The sequence below is a fragment of the Protopterus annectens genome, chromosome 8.part1 (assembly GCF_019279795.1).
Source record: "Protopterus annectens isolate FY-2018-M chromosome 8.part1, PAN1.0, whole genome shotgun sequence".
NCBI classification, from domain to species: domain Eukaryota; kingdom Metazoa; phylum Chordata; order Ceratodontiformes; family Protopteridae; genus Protopterus; species Protopterus annectens.
The window spans coordinates 354044718-354065084 of NC_056742.1; the positions used below are offsets into that span (position 1 = coordinate 354044718).

The 20367-nt window shown below is 42.6% G+C and overlaps 1 protein-coding gene across 1 annotated transcript in view; it reads right to left on the minus strand.

Moving 5' to 3' along the window:
- Positions 1 to 20367, minus strand: part of LOC122810129 (ankyrin and armadillo repeat-containing protein-like) — a 398722-nt gene that overhangs the window by 58592 nt on the left and 319763 nt on the right. Inside the window, exon 7 of the mRNA XM_044081603.1 lies at positions 4840 to 4987. Within this exon, the coding sequence (XP_043937538.1) occupies positions 4840 to 4987 (148 nt within the window). The remainder of the gene's footprint in view (positions 1 to 4839; positions 4988 to 20367) is intronic.

Below are 20367 nucleotides of genomic sequence, written 5' to 3' on the forward strand. Positions count from 1 at the left end.
TTCTGTCTGGCAAATGGCTGGATGGTAGCCAACACATGGTTCAGAAAGAGAAACAGTCAAAAAATCACACACAAAAGTGGCCAACATGCAGCTCAGGTAGACTTCCTCCTAGTAAGGAAAGAGCACTGAGGTAGAATCAGCGATTGTAATGTCATTCTCAGTGAAAGAGTCAGCCCAAAGCATACATCTGACTAGAGAAAAAGCACAATAGTTCAAGGGATTATTCAGGCTTCTAGTACCTCAACAAGAGGAGGAAATAGGTGGAGTTGAAAAAGAATGGCAGCACCTCAAAATAGCACGTCTAAGGGCTACAAAACATGTGACTCAGCCAGGTATGGAAATAGGGTACATAAGGAAATTTGGCTGTGGAATTAAGTCTAGGAAGTCATCAAAAGAAAGAAGGAGTGCAGTAAAATGTGGGAGAAAGAAAAGACAGACCAGGCTAGGAGGAAATACTGGTTGGCTAACAGACAGGCTAAGAGATGAGTTACAATTGCAAAGAACAAGGGCATCAGAGGCACTCTACCAACTTCTGGAAAATGACTCAGTGAATGGCACAAAGAAACTCTATTAAACTGCAAGGCAAAGACAGAAAGATAATGAAGACAGTCAGACACCCTTCATAAGGGATCTCAGCAACAACCTGCTTACCACTCCACAGGACATTAAAGGCAGAGGGAAGGAGTACTTCCAACAGCTTCTGAATGAAAAAAAAAACTCACAGAAGCTGTGCTGCCCCATAAAAGATAAAAGAAAAGGAAAAGCTGAGTCTAGTAGTAAGAACCACACTAAAGAAAATTAAGTCAAGGAAAGCAGCAGGCTCAGATGAGGTCACAGTCGATATGATCAAAATGTTGCGTGAGATAGAAGAGAACTGTCTCCTTAAAGTAATCATAGCAGTGTAGAGAGAAAAGGATATAGATGACAAGAGAATAAGTATACTAATATCAATGTACAAGAACAAAGGGGGCATCCACAAATGTGAGCAGTCCAGAGGTATCAGACTCCTGCCAAACTGCATGAAAGTTCTGGAGAGCATAATAGATAAATTAATATGTAGAGTAGTAAAAGGTAGTAAAAAGTAAGATGGGAGATAAGCAGTTTGGATTCAGATCAGGATGTAGCATGAGTAACCACACGTTTGCAGCATATGACAAGGTCCCAATAATGCTGATACGGGCAGTCCTGTGATGGATTTAAATCCCAGAAACATTGGCAGAATTAGTGCAAGCTATGAACAAGGACCCACTGACTCAATTACAGTGTTCAGTCTCACAGATGGTTCCTTAGTGGGACTAGGTGTACATCAGGGTTTAGCTTTGAGCCCACTGCTGTTCACACTGGTGATGGACTACATTAGTAAACAGGCTGGTGGAGACAGATTAACAAAGTTGCTGTATGCAGATGGTGTAGCATTACAGGCAGACTCTGAGCAAGAACTTCAGCAAAGAGTAGGGGAATGGAATAGAAAACTGAAAGCACATGGGATGAAACCAAGTACAGATAACGCAGTTGTAGTGGCAGCAAATGGGGAAATCAGAGGAAGCTGAGAACTGAGATAGAAATGAAAATAGTGGAAGAGGTTAACTGCTTCGAGTATCTGGGAGGGTTGGTTGAGGAGTAGGGTTGTCTAAATTAAGAGGTCAAATCTAGAATCAGAGGGGCTGCAGCCACCTGGCATAGTGTTGGGTGTAGTGTATGACAGAATAATGCCTAAGGAGATGGAGTAAGGTGTACAAATCAGTGGTACAACCAGTGCTACTGTATGGTACAGAAACCTGGGCAGTCAAGGCAGAGCAGATGAGGAAGCTAGAGGTGATGGAAATGAAGTGCCTGAGAAGGGTGGTAGCATGCACATTGTGGGACAGATGAATAAATGAGGACATCAGAGTAGATAGAGAAGAGAAGGTCAAAGAGAACAGATTACGGTGGTTTGGTTCAGCCACGTGCAGAAAAGTGGAAGACAATCTGGCGAAGAAGATTTGAAATGGACAGGAAGAAGGTAAGAAGAAAAGAAGGCATCCATCAAAGAGATGGATGGATTGTGCGAAAGAAGACCTGGAGCAGTGAGGCATGACTGGCAAAGAAGGTAAGAGAGTGGTATCGAATTGAGAGACAGGATGACAGTTAACAGTACACAAGATATATAAACAAGCAAGGAGGAACAAGATCATACCAGTTGTGTAAGTTGGCATAGCTTGCTTTTGACCTGGCCATTAAGGCAAACGTGTCTCTTCAAGCAAAATTCCTTACTTCCTAGAACAACATCCTAGCGGACACTCTCAGCAGGTCCCTTGAAGACCCCTCAAATGAATGCATAGTCCACAAGTGGGGTACACCACAGATACATTTATTTGCCTCAGAAAACAACAAACAGCTACCTCTCTTCTCTACAAGAAGTCCTTGACCCCAGGCTTGGAGAACAGATGCATTGTCTTTCCAGTGGACAGGACGGTTTCTAGATGCCTTCCATCTACTACTTCTGTTTTCAAAATTTCTGCTAAAAATTGAAAAAAACCCACAAGAATCATGCTGGTGACTCCGTTTTAGCCAAGGCAACTTTAGTTCCCCCCTGCTCTGTCTCTGAGCCAGGGGCATTACAAGCTACCTCACAAAGTGGACCTGATCACACAGACGAGGGTCTCTTTCCTCACCCCAAGCTATCATCCCTCAATGTAAGCCTATGGACAATAGGATTCTGACACCAATTTTCGGTGAATGTGCTTCAGATTCTCTAGGAGGCAAGGAGACCCTCTACCTGAAGATCTTAGATTGCCAAAGGAAGACATTTTCAGTAGAGTGTCAAGCTAACATTCAGGACCCAATAAAATCTAAAGTTCTTTTTCTTTTATCCTGTTTGTGTGAGTTCATAAAAGGCAGTCTGGCATATTCTTCCATTAAAGTACATCTTTCAGCCATCTCTGCTTGTCTACCTCTCAATCCTTCTGTTATGTCCAGGCTTGAGGTCAAACAATTTTTAAAAGGGGTCCTGCACTTAAACCCTCTGAAAAAAGCTTGTTCCACCTCTTGGCATCTCAACAATGTGCTGGACATGCTCACTCTGCCTCCCCTTGAGCCAGCCATTGCCTCAACTTTCAAATTTTGCATCTGTAAACCTATTTTTTGGTGGCTTTCACATCTGCTGGGAGATTCTCAGAACTACAGTCACCAGTCACTCATGGCTTCTCCCCTTTTCTTATTTTCCTTAAGGATATGGATATGGTATCCCTGAGGATCAGCCCCTCTTTTATGCCTAAAGTAGTAAATGAGATGTCTCTCAACCATGCCATAAACCTGCCTACTTTCTTTCCCAATTCATAGAAATGGGGGGTGGAGGGGGGTATTCTTTATTCCCTGGATGTGCACATACAGCTCAAATTCTGCCTAGACAAGACCAAGTCCATTCATAAATCAGACCAATTATTTGTTTCCTTAGATTCTAAGTTAAGCCAACCAGTATCCAAACAAACGATTGCTTGCTAGCATCATTTCTAAGTCCTTTTCCTTTTGCCATACTCAGCATTGCAAATCCTTGCCCAAGGACTCACTCTCGTCTGAAGCTTTCTACAAAAGGTTAGATTCCAGGATCATCCTAAAAGCTGCTGTCTAGTCTTCCGTGCATACTTTCACTAAGATCTCCAAGAATAGATACCTTTTCCATAGCCAGGGCTGCCTTAACAAGGTCAGCCCTTTCTTGCCTGTTGGACAGCTCTCACAGTTCTTGGCCATCCACCCTTCTGTTCCCTTATGCTTTGTGAATCAATCTGTTTGGAATACTGCAACAATGATTTCAGTCAGGATGTAGTAGAGTTGTGTGAGAACATACCATTAACAGTAGATGTCCTGCTGATCACTGTTGCAGTATTCCTTCCCACTCACCTTCCCCCTTCTTTTCCTTTTTATTCTCACTTTTATTCTGCTGCTCTTTCTGGCTACCCCTAGGACTAAGGGGAGGCCCCTTTCCTCTCCTGCTTTTCTCCTCCTAGCTGACTACTATCTTCTCAGATGCCTTCAGGTCGCTGGCTTAGAGATAGTCTTCTGAAGATTTATGCTCATACGTCCACTTATTTACCCACTACATTCATGGCCTGAGGTCATGTGTCAGATGTATGGCTCTTTGAAGTTTAGGCTTTGTAATTCAGCCAGACATCAGTGCTGGAAACCCCATCTGTTTGGAATAAAGCAACTGTACTCAGTAGGACATCTGTAATGGTAAGTTCCTACACAACTCTACCTTCTATGGGGAAGGCCAACTTATCCCACTTAATTCTTTCCCTGTTCCCCTCACAAATAACTTCCCTAAATTCTTTATTAATTATTGTCCACAAATATGCTTGTCCTACATATAAAACTAAAGGAACTAAAAACATTTTCACTGCTTGTATCTTACTAGGCATATCCATAACCAACTTTCAGTTACTCAATTTTTGCATTATCTTTCATTTAGTCTCTTCCCACATATCCTTAACTGCTATAACAGAATCTTATTTAATCTATGCACCTAAATACTTCATATTGTCATGCCCATATAAATATGGGTATTGCTGAACAGTTCAAGTGCTGGTATATACTTTACTGATATAGCCTTTGCTTTATCTTCATTAGTTTTTTTTATCCCAAGATTTATCAAGTATAAAAGTATATCACGCAAACAAAGCTAACTTTTCTTGATTACCATAACAGTAATGTCCTTGAATTTGAGAGTCGCTTATTTTCTTTGTGAATGGCTCTAAATATAAAACAAATAAAGGGGAAAGAGGTCACCCTGCCTGGTTCACTCTGAAGTGTATTCTTAAACGACACTTACTTGATTAGGTATTGAATATGAACATTTCTTACCATCTTAGTAGTTGTCTTTCTGCCACGTGATTAAAACTAAGGTAGCCAAGGGCAATGGCAGCACATCCTCTTGCCTGCTTTGAAGGACTGGAAAGCAAACTGCAGAGCAAAGGAACTGCATTTATTGAAACTATAGCGGATGGAATTCCTAGTAATGATATCAGAAAGAAAACACAAAATGTCATATGCCTTGTAGTTTCCATTTTCAAGTATACTAGATCACAATAAGAATGCACAGTAAAAGCAGAGTTGCAATCATTAAACCATAAACAGCAAGGAGTATAATAAAGGCTTAAACATTACATAACTGCCTCTTGATAATCATTTTGCAGTTTTGATGTGTATTCCCTTGGCTGCAAAGGAGCATTGCTGGCATGAACTGTAAGAGCAGCTCTCCTTTTAGCCTCTGATATGTTCATAAGAAGAGCCCAAGGTACAGCAGGTTAGGTTATTTGAATGTCTAAAGGAATTTTAGTGGCATAAAATATATTGTCCACAGCAAGCCTTGTGTTGTCATGGTCAGACAGATGGAAAAGTAGTGAATGACTCCAGTTTGTTTTAATAATAGTGTGCCTGGTTTATGGTGGACAGGGCATAAGAATGGTATAACTGAGTCAAATCATGCCTCAGAACGGACTCATTTTTGAATACCATATGGGTGGGGGGCACCTCATTGGCATAAGAAGCCCTGCCTTACAATGTTATGGTTTTGAGACCAGTTTTCCTACTGTTGACATGAAAGAGGAGGGGGGTAGTAGACAGGTCCCTAGATTCTTAGAAATTAATGTTTCTGTGTGGAGCAAAAAAATTAATAAAAATTAATAAAAAAATTAATAAAAAGCCTCTTATTTCTTGGATGAACCATGTGTGAATAGTGTCACAGGCACTATTGGGTGAACCAAGTCAGGAGGGACGGGAGTGAGCAGCATACCTCTCAACTCTCTAGATTTTCACAAAATGTCCAGATATTTGCTTCATATTTTTGGTCTGTTCCTCATAAAATGTGTGGTTTTCTAACAAATCACTGAGAGTTGATATCACTAAATAATGACATGCATTTATGTTTCAGGCTTCATATCCTTCAGAAAATGCACACTAACACAATTCCTGTTATTCTTGCAACTTTCCAAGCTTAGTGAAAGTAAACTTTGTCGATCAGATGTAAGTAGCAGTGCCAGCTGAACAAAATGTCATTGCTTGGTCGTAGTGTAAGACATAACATAATGTATAGTTAGAGGGACAGTAAAAGAGATTCACATACAGTAATATTAGGATACTTGGCAGCACATAAATTTACCACACATTGAGCAATAAGAAATTAGACAATACATAAGAGCAATATTTAAAATCTGTCCCTATTTTTTGCGTCTTTGCCCCCCATTAGTTTAGGGTATTCCAGATTTTTACTCTAAGAAGGTGACACTAGCGTGTACATCAAGTAGCAGCACTAAATACTGCATTTGTGGAGAATGGGCCTGCATAGCACAGGCTACCCAGGAATTCATTACTGTAAACCAGGGAAGATGTGTGTGAAAGCATACTTGCTTCCCACAGCAGGAAGCCATAGTGGACCTCAAGAGATCCACTACAAGGGATAAATGCTCCAGAGTTTGTGGGTATGAGGTCAAACTGGCTCATTCCTTACCACCTGATTCTCACCACCATTGGGAGGATGAGCTGGTACAGGGAACTAGGTATAAATCCCTATGTCACAAGATGGGTTGCCAACTGGCTCACTGACAGAACCCACACTGTAAAAGTTGCAGACTCCAAATCTGACTTCAAACCAGTGACAAGTGGAGTACCACAGGGTTCTGTCCTGGGACCTCTCCTGTTTGGTATCTACTTCTCTGAAGTACAGGCTAACACAGAAGGCCTTTGGCTAACGAAGTCCACAGATGACTGCAAACTAGGAGCCATAGTTGAGTCCCCAAATAATGTGGACATCCTACAGAAGGGTCTCACTGAGACAGATGCCTGATGTCAGAGACATGGCCTCAAGCTCAATGCCAAAAATTACATTGTCATCCCCTTTGGTAAAAACCCTGTACCCAAGAACTACCACATAGGCGGCAGTCTACTTAACGCCAAATGTGTGATAAGAGACCTTGGGACCCAGGTGGACAGTAGTCTCTCCTTTGATAATCACATTGCCACAGTAGTCAGGAAATCCTTCTACATGGCAGACCTCATCACAAAAGGGTTCTCATTCAGGAAAAAAGAGGTCATTGTTCCCCTCTACTCTACACTCATTAGACCAATTATAGAGTACAACGCCCCTTTTGGAATGTACCTCACAAGACATCTGCAGCAGCTGGAAAGGCCATAGAAGTACCTCACAAAGAGGATTACTGGCTTCAAACAGATGCCCTACCCTGCACTGTCTCAAAAAACTCCAACTTTACTCCGTAGCATATCGCCTACTCCGAGGTGATCTCTGCCTAACATATAAAGCTATGTCAAACCCAGAGCTGTTGGACATGCTACACCTAAAGAAATCCCAATCCCTCCGAGCTACATGCTCTAGGGACATAAACCTTGTCACCACAATAAACAGGACATGCTGGAGGGATAGAGTCCTGTCCCAGAGACTTCTCATACTCTGGAACAAGCTACCCATCTATGTCAAGCAAAGTTGCTCATTAGCACTCTTCAAGAAAAAACTTGATGAGTGGATGGGAAATAGGAAATACACCCCGGGGATCACTTCTGTCGCTCTGCTTGACAGGGGCACAGGAAAATAACTTTCTTGGGTGGCGTAAGCCAGGGAACTTTGTTGGGTAGGCTTACTTAGGCCCTTGTACCTACCTACCTACCTACACTGGGCTCTTGTCCTGATAGAGGATGGACTAATCCTTAGTCCTGATGCAGGTAGTACTAGTGAGCACCTTAGGTAGGGAATAAATGGGTCATAAGTGTCTTATGCTGTCTGGAGACAAGGTTTTTGTGTTCTTCTGGGCAAAGGGCTTATGAATTCCTGTATAATCAATAGCCATTTTACCCCTCAGGAGGAGATAAAGGCAATTCAATTAGATCAATGTAGGGGACCAATTAAGTCAGGGGGACTGCGGAAGGGGAGTCTTATGGCAAATATGGCATCTGTAAATACCACTGAAGGTGACAAATAATGCCTGATTTACATTTTACACTGACATTATCCTGGTGACACATCTGGATGGGTTGTCCATTTCACAAACTAGTGACTTGTCTTAGGTTGGTAGACCAACAGTCAGGATATATTTTTTCAGCAGTTATAAAATCAAATCCTTTAGAATATGATTCCCATCAGCTAGCCTGATTTAGCATAAGCTGACATCTTAGAAATGCTTCTAGGAGACAACTCTGGTGTCATTCAAAGGGGATCCAATGTCTGTCTGCCTGGGATGACATGCTGGACAAGCCACGCTGCTTCGCAAGGGACGGCTTGCACCTGTCACCCCTGGGATTCCGGATATTGGCAAAGGCTCTTGCCACCCCCATAGTGCCTTTTTTAGGCAAGGCTCAAATTCTAAACCTACCACCCTAGAACACAAAAATGGAAAAAAGCTAAGGGTAATGCTGCTCAATGCCAGAAGTCACAATCTCAAAATGCACGCACTCGAGGCCCTTCTCAGTATGGAGAACATCGATGTCTGTGCTGTGACAGAAACCTGGTTCAAGGCTCCTGAGAGCACCCCAGCACTATCAGGTTTTACCTCATACCATGCGTTCCGGCCCCAAAATCCGGATAATACCAAGAAAGGAGGGGGGGTATCCATATTCATCAAGGACACCCACACCTCAAGATTGGTGGCAACACACGATGCATCGGAGACCATCCAGGTGCAATTAACCATAGGCAAGACTGCTCTGCAAATTGTAGCATGTTACAGGCCACCCTCACAAACTCAGGAACCTCACATGGCTTTCCTGAAAACACTGGAGGGATAAATGTATCTCCAAACACCATCATACTAGGTGACTTCAATTACCCTAATATAGACTGGGAACACTACTCAAGCCCAAATACCCTAGCCCAAAAGTTCCTGGAATTCATAAACTCAAACGCCATGGAACAACTGGTCACCATCCCCACAAGAGGAGAAAACATACTTGATCTCATCATCACGAACATGGGAGCACAATGTTCAACACCGGAAGTATACCCCTCACTGGTGAGATCAGATCACAAACTAATCTCGCTGTAGGTCCTCATCCCACCCCCACCTGAAATAAAAAAGACCACAGTAAAGAACTTCTCGAAAGCCGACTTCACACTTTTAAAGACTAGTGTGGTCTCCTTTAAGGCCCCCGAGCCGGCGGAAAACAGTACCCAAGCCGCTGAATCACTTACAAATGCCTTCTACCAGCACCTACAGGACTGCATGGATAAGGCAATCCCAAGCAAAACAAAGACTCTTTGTACCAAAGGTAAGCGTCCAGTCTGGTGGACCCCAGCCATAAACAAACTCTACAACAAAAGGAGGAAGCTACTACAAGATAGAGCAAAATCCTTAAAAGGTAGGACACCTTTGATCACTACAAGTAAAAAACTAAGAGCTCTCATAAAATCATCCAAAGCAAACTTTGAGAGAAAATAGCTAAAGACTCAAAAGACAATCATAAGGCCTTCTTCAGCTATGTTAGAAACCTAGGAGGAAACTCCCAGATATGCTCAGAACTAGTTCAAAATGATGTGAAGATTACTGATCCTACAGACATTGCCAACATACTGGCTGACAGGTTCAGTGCAAACTCCTCCCCCCCCTCCCCCCCAAAAGGTGAGATATCTATACCAAACGATTGTAGCCCCCCAAACATCTCTAACGCCCAAGTGAGAACTGCTCTCTCCAAAGCAAAAAACACAGCATCCATGGGACCTGATGGTGTCCCCGGCTGTGTGCTCCACGAACTCAACGAGGAATTAAACCCACAGCTAGGACAGCTGTTTAATCATAGTCTCACCTCTGGATACGTACCCAGAGAGTGGCGCACTGCGACAGTGGTCCCACTTCATAAAGGCGGTGCCTCCACCGACCCAGGAAATTACCGGCCCATTAGCTTGACAAGCCTTATCTGCAAAGCCATGGAGAGGATCATAATGGATCTCATAAACAAAGACATAGGGAATTTGCAGACTTTGGATCCAACCCAGTTTGGCTTTGTCAAAGGCAGATCATGCCTTTTAAACTCGGTTGACTTTTTCGAAACAGTCACCAAAGCCATTGATGAGGGAAAAGCAGTCCATACAGCATACCTCGATCTGGCGAAAGCTTTCGATACAATACCCCACTCGGGTATCATTGAAAAACTCATCAGCTTAAATGTTAACCCATACATCACAAGATGGGTTGCAAACTGGTTGAGCGACAGAACCCACAGGGTCAGAGTTGCTGGCGCCATGTCAGACTCTAAGCCGGTCACAAGTGGTGTCCCTCAGGGCTCAGTCCTGGACCCACTCTTGTTTGGCATCTACTTCTCCGAAGTACAAGCAAACACAGGAGGGTTATGGCTGACAAAGTTTGCAGATGACTGCAAACTGGGCGCTGTAGTCGAAAACACATCTGGCACAGATATCCTTCAGAAAGGTCTCACAGAAACGGATAACTGGTGCCAGAGCCATGGCCTAAAGTTAAATGCCAAAGAATGCATAGTCATACCCTTCAGGAAAAACAAGGTTACCCCTAGCTACCACATAGGTGGAAATCCACTGAGCACAGAAGAAGTTATTAGGGAGCTGGGGACCCAGGTTGACAGTAGCCTGTCATTCGACACCCATGTAGCTAAAGTAGTTAGGAAGACCTTCTACATTGCCCACCTTATCATGAAGGGATTCACATCTAGATCAAGGGAGGTCACAGTTTCCCTGTACTCATCACTCATCAGACCAATGATTGAGTACAATGCCCCATTCGGAATGTATCTGACCCGACACTTGCAGCAGCTGGAGAGGCCACAAAAGTTCCTCACCAAAAGGATAAAGGGTCTCAAAAATCTGTCCTATGCTGCCCGACTGAAAGAACTTCAGCTCTATTCAGTCGCTTACTGCTTGCTCAGAGGTGACCTGTGCCTGACATACAAGGCCATGTCAAACCCAGATTTGATGAATATGCTTCACCTCAATAAATCTAGATCCATCAGAGCCACAAGGGCGGGAGACTTAAACCTCGACACGGCTATTAATAGGACGCGCTGGAGGGATAGATTCATCACCCAAAGACTCCCTATGCTGTGGAACAAAATCCTGGTATATGTGAGGCAGAGCACCTCGCTGGCCTTGTTCAAGAGAAATCTTGACCAATGGATGGGAGATCGCAGATATACCCCAGGGATTACCTCAGTGTCACTGCTCGACAGAGGCACAGCAAAATAATGGGTATAGTTCCCCATACTAAAGGGGTGGCGTAAGCCACAAAACTATGGGCTAGGCTTGTAAATGCCCTCGGGCAGATAGCCTAGTATAAACCTATGAACCTATGAACAAGTGGAGAGGTCTCAAGGTCCATCTTTAGACATGTTTCAGGCTGTGGTGGGCACTCACTTTGAGAACACTGTTGCTGAGAGTAAACATGTTAGTTTACAATCTAATGCATTACCTAAGTCAGTTTTTGTTGGTAACAGGTAAACTGTCCACACAAAGTGCATTTGATAGGAACAAAGTGTGACATATAATGTATCTGCAGATGTCATAAATTATTAAAGATGACTATATTCATAAGTTATATTTTTTTGTACTACATTCTTGTACTTTAATGACTGCATGCCTTTTTCATCAGAACTGGCTTTCTGATTATATACCTCAAGTGGTCCTTATTTTGTAATATAGCATTTAGACCGTCATTAAAGAAAATGTACTTCCTGATGAAAAGATATAACATTATTGTCATTAATTTTGCTACATATGTTTAATTAATTTCACCATTAACCTGCACAGGATACTGTGACTGAAAACATCCTACCTCATGGAATAACACAGGAACAAATGCTTTAATGTCCATTTTGGACGATATGCTCTTCTGACAGCCTACTTAGGATTTGGTTGGTGACTTCCAGAAGAAGAAGCAGGCTCTGCCATCTGCAGAGGACCTCTGTGATACCCTAACTGCTTCTTTCACTCTTCTTCTGCAAGATCTGACCAACATTAAAAGAGGTAAGAGGCCCCAGTAATGACTTTAAGAAAAGTGCACTCTTGCCCCTTTTAGACCAGGCTGAATATCCCTGGATGTCAGCTCCTTCAGTTGCCTTTCAGTATTTCCTGACTGTGGTCTGAGGCAGTCCTTGAAAAAAGCAGCTTTTCTGAATTCTCCCCAGCTTCAAGAAAACCATCATAAAAAGCAATACGTTTTAGAGGAGATCATCTTTTGCACATCCTGCAGCTCATAGGTTCTGTCCAGATGGTAGATCAGTCCATTTAAGCAAACTTATTGAGACAGACCCAAGCACTTGTGATCCCTCAAGTTGCAAGGCAATAGCAAATAGGAATATATATATATATATATATATATATATATATATATATATATATATATAGGTCTACTGCTTTTGGTCGAATTACTTTCAGCAAAACTAAAACTACAAAAAAGCAAATGATTTCAGGCAGCCCACTTCACCGAAAATGCTTTTCACTGAAAAAACATTTGGTCGAATTACATTTGGTCAAAAATAGAATATAGCCCCTGCCCCACTGCAGTGCGACCCTGGACTGAGAACATAAAGTAAGGGGGGGTGTGGGGGGCATAGCCCCCCACATAATTGTAATGTATGCACTATTATATACATGTGTATCCATTAAAAATACATTGAAACATATAACATCAGTAAAAAGTAGTTTCAAAAATGTGGGGGGCTTCGCCCCCCCCCCAAACCCCCCTTACACACTGCAGACTTCCCCATGCCCTATGTGTGCCCTGTACAGTCACAGATGTCATTCTCTTCCAGAATTAGGCACATACCAGTACTGTATTCCAGAAGTTATCCACCATGCATTTTGGAGACATGGCAGACTAAAAGTGTGTGTGTGTGTGTGTGTGTGTGTGTGTGTGTGTGTGTGTGTGTGTGTGTGTGTGTGTGTGTGTGTGTGTGTGTGTGTATGTGTGTGTGTGTGTGTGTGTGTGTGTGTGTGTGTGTGTATCTTACTATATATATATTCGATCATTTACTCATTCATTCACCCCATTATTTAACTTTTCTTTACCAGTAAGTGTGCTGGTACAAGGGAATTTTTCAACCATTACCAAGGCCAAAGGCAGGTTCTCAACAGTTACACATATGTAGCTTAAACAAATCCAGCCTGGTGAAGTTTTGCTATAGCATGTGTTGCAATACATTCACGTAAATAAAGCAAAAACACTTTTTTAACAGACACCCTTCCCCCTCCCACTGTCATTGTCATGTATTCATATAATTTTTCATTTATCATTGCTAGTCACAAAACCTTACCACTGCAGTAGATCACAACTGGGTGACCGCATTTCTACCATGTATGTTCATCTGGCAACTGTCCACATTTTTGCCTCATATTTTTTGGTCTGTTCCTCATAAAATATGTGTTTTTCTGGCAAATCATTGAGAACTGAAGTCACTAAATGATAACATACATTTGAGTTTCAGACTTCATACCCTTTAAAAAATGCATGCTAATGCAACACCTATTATTCTATGAACCTTCTAAGATTATAGGAGCAAAATTTAAAAACTGTCCCTATTTTGGGCCTTTGTTCCCCCATTACTTTGGCTTTAAGATTTCTCGCTGTAAGAGGTAGAAAGATATGCATGTACACACAATCACTGCATGATAAAGTAATTTTCTCAATGATCATTAACCATTTGCAGTGCTGTTGTGTTGAACTCTCACTTCTACATGACAGGTTTGCAATATTCATTAACACCCATAAAAACATGTACATAATGAGCCAGATTCAACAAAGCCAACACTGTGTACACTAAGTGTACATGATATATATTCAAGAACATTCTTATCACTTAGAAAGATTACACTAAGTGTGCATGTAGTCTACACTTTGAGGTAACCTTTATGAATCCCTGTCAATATTTAAAGCTGCAAGAATATCAGCAGGAAAACTAAAATTAGGAGGAAGAAGGTGAGCATTATGACTGTATTGTCTGTTCACTCAGAATGGTATACACTTAGAGTAGGTGTTATTGAATCCTGGGGATGTGTAAGTGCTTCTTATTAAGTTATAATATTTTTAATGTTTCCTTACTTTTAGAAGTCTGTGGTTTCTTAACACATTTCCTGCCTAACTCAAATACTGGCAAGTTAATATGGTGATATTCAACTTCTCTGCATAAATTTAAACCTGTTTCATAGTTTCATAGTTTGGTACTAGGCTATCTGCCCTGAGGCATTTATAAGCCTAGCCATAGTGATGTGGCTTTCGCCACCCCATGTAATGGTACAAAAGTGTACAGAATAGATTTAGAATACTGTGCCTCTGTCTAGTAGTGACACAGTGAAGACCCCCTTACATAATAGAATTAGTTTACTGTGCCTCTGTCTAGTAGTGACACAGAGATGACCTCTGGGGTAAACCTACGATCTCCCATCCACTCGTCAAGATTTCTCTTGAAGAGAGTCAGTGAGGGGCTCTGCCTAACATGAACTGGGATTTTGTTCCAGAGTATGGGAAGCCTCTGAGTTATAAATCTGCATGTCCTATTCATATTTGTGCTGAGGTTCAAATCTTTAGCTCTCGTGGTTCTGATGGATTTGGATTTTTTGAGGTGGAGCATGTCCATCAATTCCTGATTGGACATGGCCTTGTATGTCAGGCACAGATCACCTCTGAGTAGGCGGTATGCTACTGAATAGAGTTGGAGTTTCTTTAGTCTGGCAGCATATGACATATGTTGGAGACCCTTGATCCTCTTGGTGAGGTACTTTTGGGGTCTCTCTAGCTGTTGCAAGTGCCGGGTGAGGTACATACCAAATGGGGCATTGTACTCAATCATGGGCCTGATAAAGGAGGAATACAGGGGCACAATGACCTCCTTTGATCTGGATGTGAATCCCTTCATGATAAGGTGGGCAAGGTAGAAAGTCTTTCTAACCACTTTGGCAACGTGGGTGTCAAATGAGAGATCACTATCGACTTGGGTCCCCAGGTCTCTGATTACTTTTTCCATACTCAGTGGGTTACCGCCTATGTGATAATTTGTGGGCACTTTGTTTTTCCCAAAGGGGATGACTATACATTTTTTGGCGTTTAGTTTAAGGCCATGACTCCGGCACCAGTTGTCCGTTTCAGTGAGGCCTTTCTATAGGATGTATGTGTCAGCTGGTGTATCAACTATGGCGCCTAGTTTGCAGTCATCTGCGAACTTTGTCAGCCACAACCCTCCCATGTTTGCTTCCACATCTGAGAAATAAATGCCGAACAAGAGGGGTCCCAGGACAGAGTCCTGTGGGACACCACTTGTCACTGGCTTTGAGTCTGACATGGCTCCAGCGATTTTGACTTTATGGGTTCTATCCTTTAGCCAGTTTGCCACCCATCTTGTGACATATGGATTTACATTTAAGCTGTTGAGCTTGTTTATGATGCCAGAGTGGGGTATTGTGTCGAAAGCTTTAGCCAAGTCCAGGTAGGCTGTATGGACTGCTTTGCCCTCGTCAATGGCTCTAGTGACTGTTTTGAAAAAGTCATTACACATTCTTTATGCAAATTACTTTCTTCTACATTTATCTGTATGATGTGCAGTACTATGCAGATGTGTACAGCCACTTTTGGACATAAGATGGTCTAACATGCTCATGAATGTGAATTTTGACTACTAAGAACATGCTACAGATCTTTATGGGCCCATACACAGCATGTCCATACCTTTCTTAGCATGCTGCAGGAATGCACAGATATGCTCAATTAAGCTAAGTTAAGTTAAAATATTCAGATAAAAAAATGGAGTCTTGTGCATTACAGTTGCCAGGCAATATAATGTAATCTCTGCCAATCTACTTTCTTCTAACACACGTTGTCACTTCTGCCCACTCATCATCATCATCATCTTCTTTTGGCTGTTCCCATTAGGGGTCATCACAGCGGATCACCTGTTTCCATTTCTTCCTATCGTCTGCATCTTGCTCTGTCACACCAACCACCTGCATGTCCTCTCTCACCACATCCATAAACCTTATCTTAGGCCTTCCTCTTTTCCTATTACCTGGTAGCTTCATCCTTAGCATCTTTTTCCCAATATACTCAGCATCCCTCCTCAGCACATGTCCAAACCAACATAATCTTGCCTCTCTGGCTTTGTCTCCAAACCTTCCAACCTGGGCTGACCGTCTAATATACTTATTCCTAATCCTGTCCACCCTCGTCACACCCAGTGCAAATCTTAACATCTTTAACTCTGCCACATCCAGCTCAAACTCCTGCCTTTTGTCAATGCCATTGTCTCCAACTCATATAACATAGCTGGTCTCACTACCCTCTTGTAGACCTTCCCTTTCACTCTTACAGGTACTCATCTGTCACAAATCACTCCTGACACTCTTCTCCACCCACTCCATCCTGCCTGTACTCTCTTCTTCACCTCTCTTCCACACTCACCGTTACTCTGAACTATTGACCCCAAGTATTTAAACTCATCCACCTTCGCCACCTCTACTCCTTGCATCTTCACCATTCCTCTATACTCCCTCTCATTCACACACATATATTCTTAGTCCTGCTGACCTTCATTCCTCTTCTCTCTACAGCATATCTCCATCTCTCCAGGGTGTCCTCCACCTGTTCCCTACTCTCACTACAGATCACAATGTCATCTACAAACATCATAGTCCATGGGGACTCCTGTCTGATCTCATCTGTCAACCTGTCCATCACCATTGCAAATAAGAAAGGGCTCAGAGCTGATCCTTGATGTAACCCCACCTCCACCTTAAACGCATCCGTCACTCCCACCGCAGACCTCACAGCTTTCACACTACCCTCATACATATCCTGTACTACTCTTACATACTTCTCTGACACTCATACAATACCACAACTCCTCTCTAGGCACCCTGTCATATGCTTTCTCTAAATCTACAAAAACACAATGCAACTCCTTCTGACATTCTTTGTACTTCTCCATCAACACTCTCAGAGCAAACATCGCATCTGTAGTGCTCTTTCCCGGCATGAAACCATACTGCTGTTCACTAATCATTACGTCCCTTCTTAACCTAGCTTCCACTACTCTTTCCCATAACGTCATGATGTGACTGATCAATTTAATCCCTCTGTAGTTACTACAGCTCTGCACATCACCCTTATTCTTAAAAATCAGTACCAAAATACTTTTTCTCCATTCCTCAGGCATCCTCCTCCTTTATATAAACTGCTCTTCAGCCACATAGTTAGATGTAGTTATGCAAATCCCCACCCCCCCCCAAAAAAAATGTATTTTTGATGCTACAGTGAAGGAAAGTATACTATTCTGGTTTTATATTTCCAAAAAGATAGCTAATGGAGAGACACAAACAATGGTAATTATAAGTATGACATAATGGAAATGATTTTTGCATTTTCTGTATGCACAATATACACAGACCAATATATGCATCTGTCTCACAAAAAATCTACCTAAACACCAGACACCTCTAAAACATAAACATACTAAAGCAACCATAACATCCAAAACACACAATACACATAATGACACAAGCACAAGTGTCTCACCATCAAAGACCATAATAAGGCAATACACACACACACACACACACACACACACACACACACACACACACACACACACACACACACACACACACACCCTTCACCAGGCTGAACAAGTAGAAAGTTATGGTCAGCTGTCTTTCTGGTGCAAGAATTTGTCAGATCACACAGGCACTCAAGTACTGAATAACAAGTACTGTTATGATTCAGTCATAATACGTTAGTGTGAACAACTTGAGACGTACCTCCCTTGACTACATGAAGAGATACATGATTGAGTTCTCTGACTTTGTGTCACAAGCAGGTATGTCTCTAGCCTTGAGCAGCATATTACCCTCACCTAGGATGACACCACAATATAAACAGAAAATCATTGACTTCAATAATTGGCTTAGTTTCTGGTGCCATAGGTTCATAGGTTGGTACTAGGCTATCGGCCCTAGGGCCTATACAAGCCTAGCCATAACAATTCCCTAGCTATTTCTTCCCACACTATTTACTTCCCTGGACCTCTGTCTAGCAGGGTGACTGACGTGATCCTCAGGGTGAATTTCCTTTCTTCCATCCAATCGTCAAGGTTCCTTTTGAAGACGGCCAAGAAGGCGCTCTGCTTGACATGTATGGGCAGTCTATTCCAGAGTCTGGGGAGTCTCTGGGTCAGGAACCTATCCCTCCAGCATGTTTTGTTTATTGTGATGACAAGGTTTAGATCCCTGGAGCATGTGGCTTTGAGGGATTGGGATTTCTTTAAGTGGAGCATGTCCAACAGCTCTGGGTTTGACATGGCCTTGTATGTTAAGTAGAGATCGCCTCTGAGTAGACGATATGCGACAGAGTATAGCTGGAGTTTTTTAAAAGGTCAGCATAGGGCATCTGCTTTAGGTCTGTGAGGTATTTCTGTGGCCTTTCCAGTTGTTGCAGATGTCTTGAGAGGTACATACCAAATGGGACGTTGTATTCTATATTGGGTCTAATGAGGGATGAGTACAGTGGGACAATGACCTCCTTTTTTCTGGATGAAAAACCCTTAGTGATGCGGTGTGCCACATAGAAGGATTTCCTGACTGTTGTGGCAATGTGGTTATTGAAGGTGAGACCACTGTCCACCTGTGTCCCTAAGTCTCTTATCACACTTTCGGTGTTTAGCGTACTGCCACCTATATGGTAATTCACGGGTACATGTTTTTTCCCAAAGGGGATAACTATACATTTCTTGTCATTGAGCTTGAGCCCATGGCTCTGGCACCAAGCAACTGTTTCTGTAAGGCTCTTTTGTAGAGTATCCACATCATTTGGTGATTCAATAATGGCTCCCAGTTTGCAGTCATCTGTGATCTTTGTTAGCCAGAGTCCCTTAGTGTTGGCCTGTACTTCAGAGAAGTAGATGCCAAACAAGAGAGGTCCCAGGACTGAACCCTGAGGTACTCCACTTGTCACTTGTCTGGAGTTGGTTTTGGCATCAGCTACTTTTACAGTGTGGGTTCTGTCAGTAAGTCAGTTGGCAACCCATCAAGTGACGTAGGGATTAATGCCCAGCTTAGTAAGTTTATCTATGATTCCAGAGTGAGGGATGGTGTCAAAGGCCTTGGCGAGGTCCAGATAGGCTGTGTGGACTGCCTTACCCTCATCCACAGCTCTGGACACTGATTCGAAAAAGTCAATCAGGTTCAGGAGACAAGATCGACCCTTCACGAACCCAAACTGGGTGAGGCCCAGTGTTTGAAGGTTGCCAATATATTTGTTTATAAGTTCCATGATAATACGTTCCATGGCCTTGCAGATCCAGATAGTCAGACTGATGAGGCGGTAGTTCCCTGGATCCAAGCTGGAGCCCCCCTTGTGGAGTGGAATAACTGTAGCTGTGTGCCACTTAGTGGGCACGAAGCCTGAGGTGAGGGTATGATTAAACATGACACTTAGGTGTGGTGCCAGTTCATTTTGTAGTTCATGTAGTACACAGCCCGGGATGTCATCTGGTCCCTTGGATGCTGCATTTTTAGCTTTGGAGAGTGCGTTTTTTACCTGTGTGGCCGTTATTACCAGAATTTGGGAATCTTCTGGTATTGAGATGGGCCATTTAAGGGGTGAGAGGGGGGTGAAGTTGGCACTGAATCGATCTGCCAGGATATTGGCAATATCCTTTGGATCATTATATTTAATGGCATTCTGTTGTAGCTTAGAGCAGATCTGAGCATTGCCATTTAGATTCTTGACATAGTTATAGATTCTAAGGGGATTCAGTTTCTGTCAGCCAGGAATGGCATGATCAACAGACCTCAATGCTTTGACAGAGATGGTCTTCATCTGTTACCCATAGGATTTCGGCCACCCCCATATTGCCTTTTTCAGACAATGTCACAAGGACAAAATTACTGACATAAAATTTTCATCAAATGACAACCTCAAGGTTATGCTACCAAATGCTATTGTCTTAGCGTGAAACTACACTCACTAGAAGCACTCCTCACCTTGGAAGATGCTGACTTCTGTGCAAACATGGAGACCTGGTTCAAGGCTGTGGAGAACACCCCAGCCATACTGGGTTACTACTCCTACTACATGTTTAGACCACAAACGGAAGGTGTTAAAACTAAAAGAGGCGGTGTATCAGTAGTCAATAAAGATAAATACACTTCCAGATTGGTTAAACAGTATGATTCCCTGAAGACACTTTAGGTGCAACTAACCATTAGCAGGACACCTATTTAAGTTATTGCCAGCTACAGGGCCCCCTCCATGAATCAAGACACCCACTCTGCCTACTTGGATCTACTGGAATCCATCATGATACATCCAAGCACCATGGTTCTGGGTGATTTTAATTACCCATCCATTGACTGGGTAAATGAATCATGCTCAAACTCAC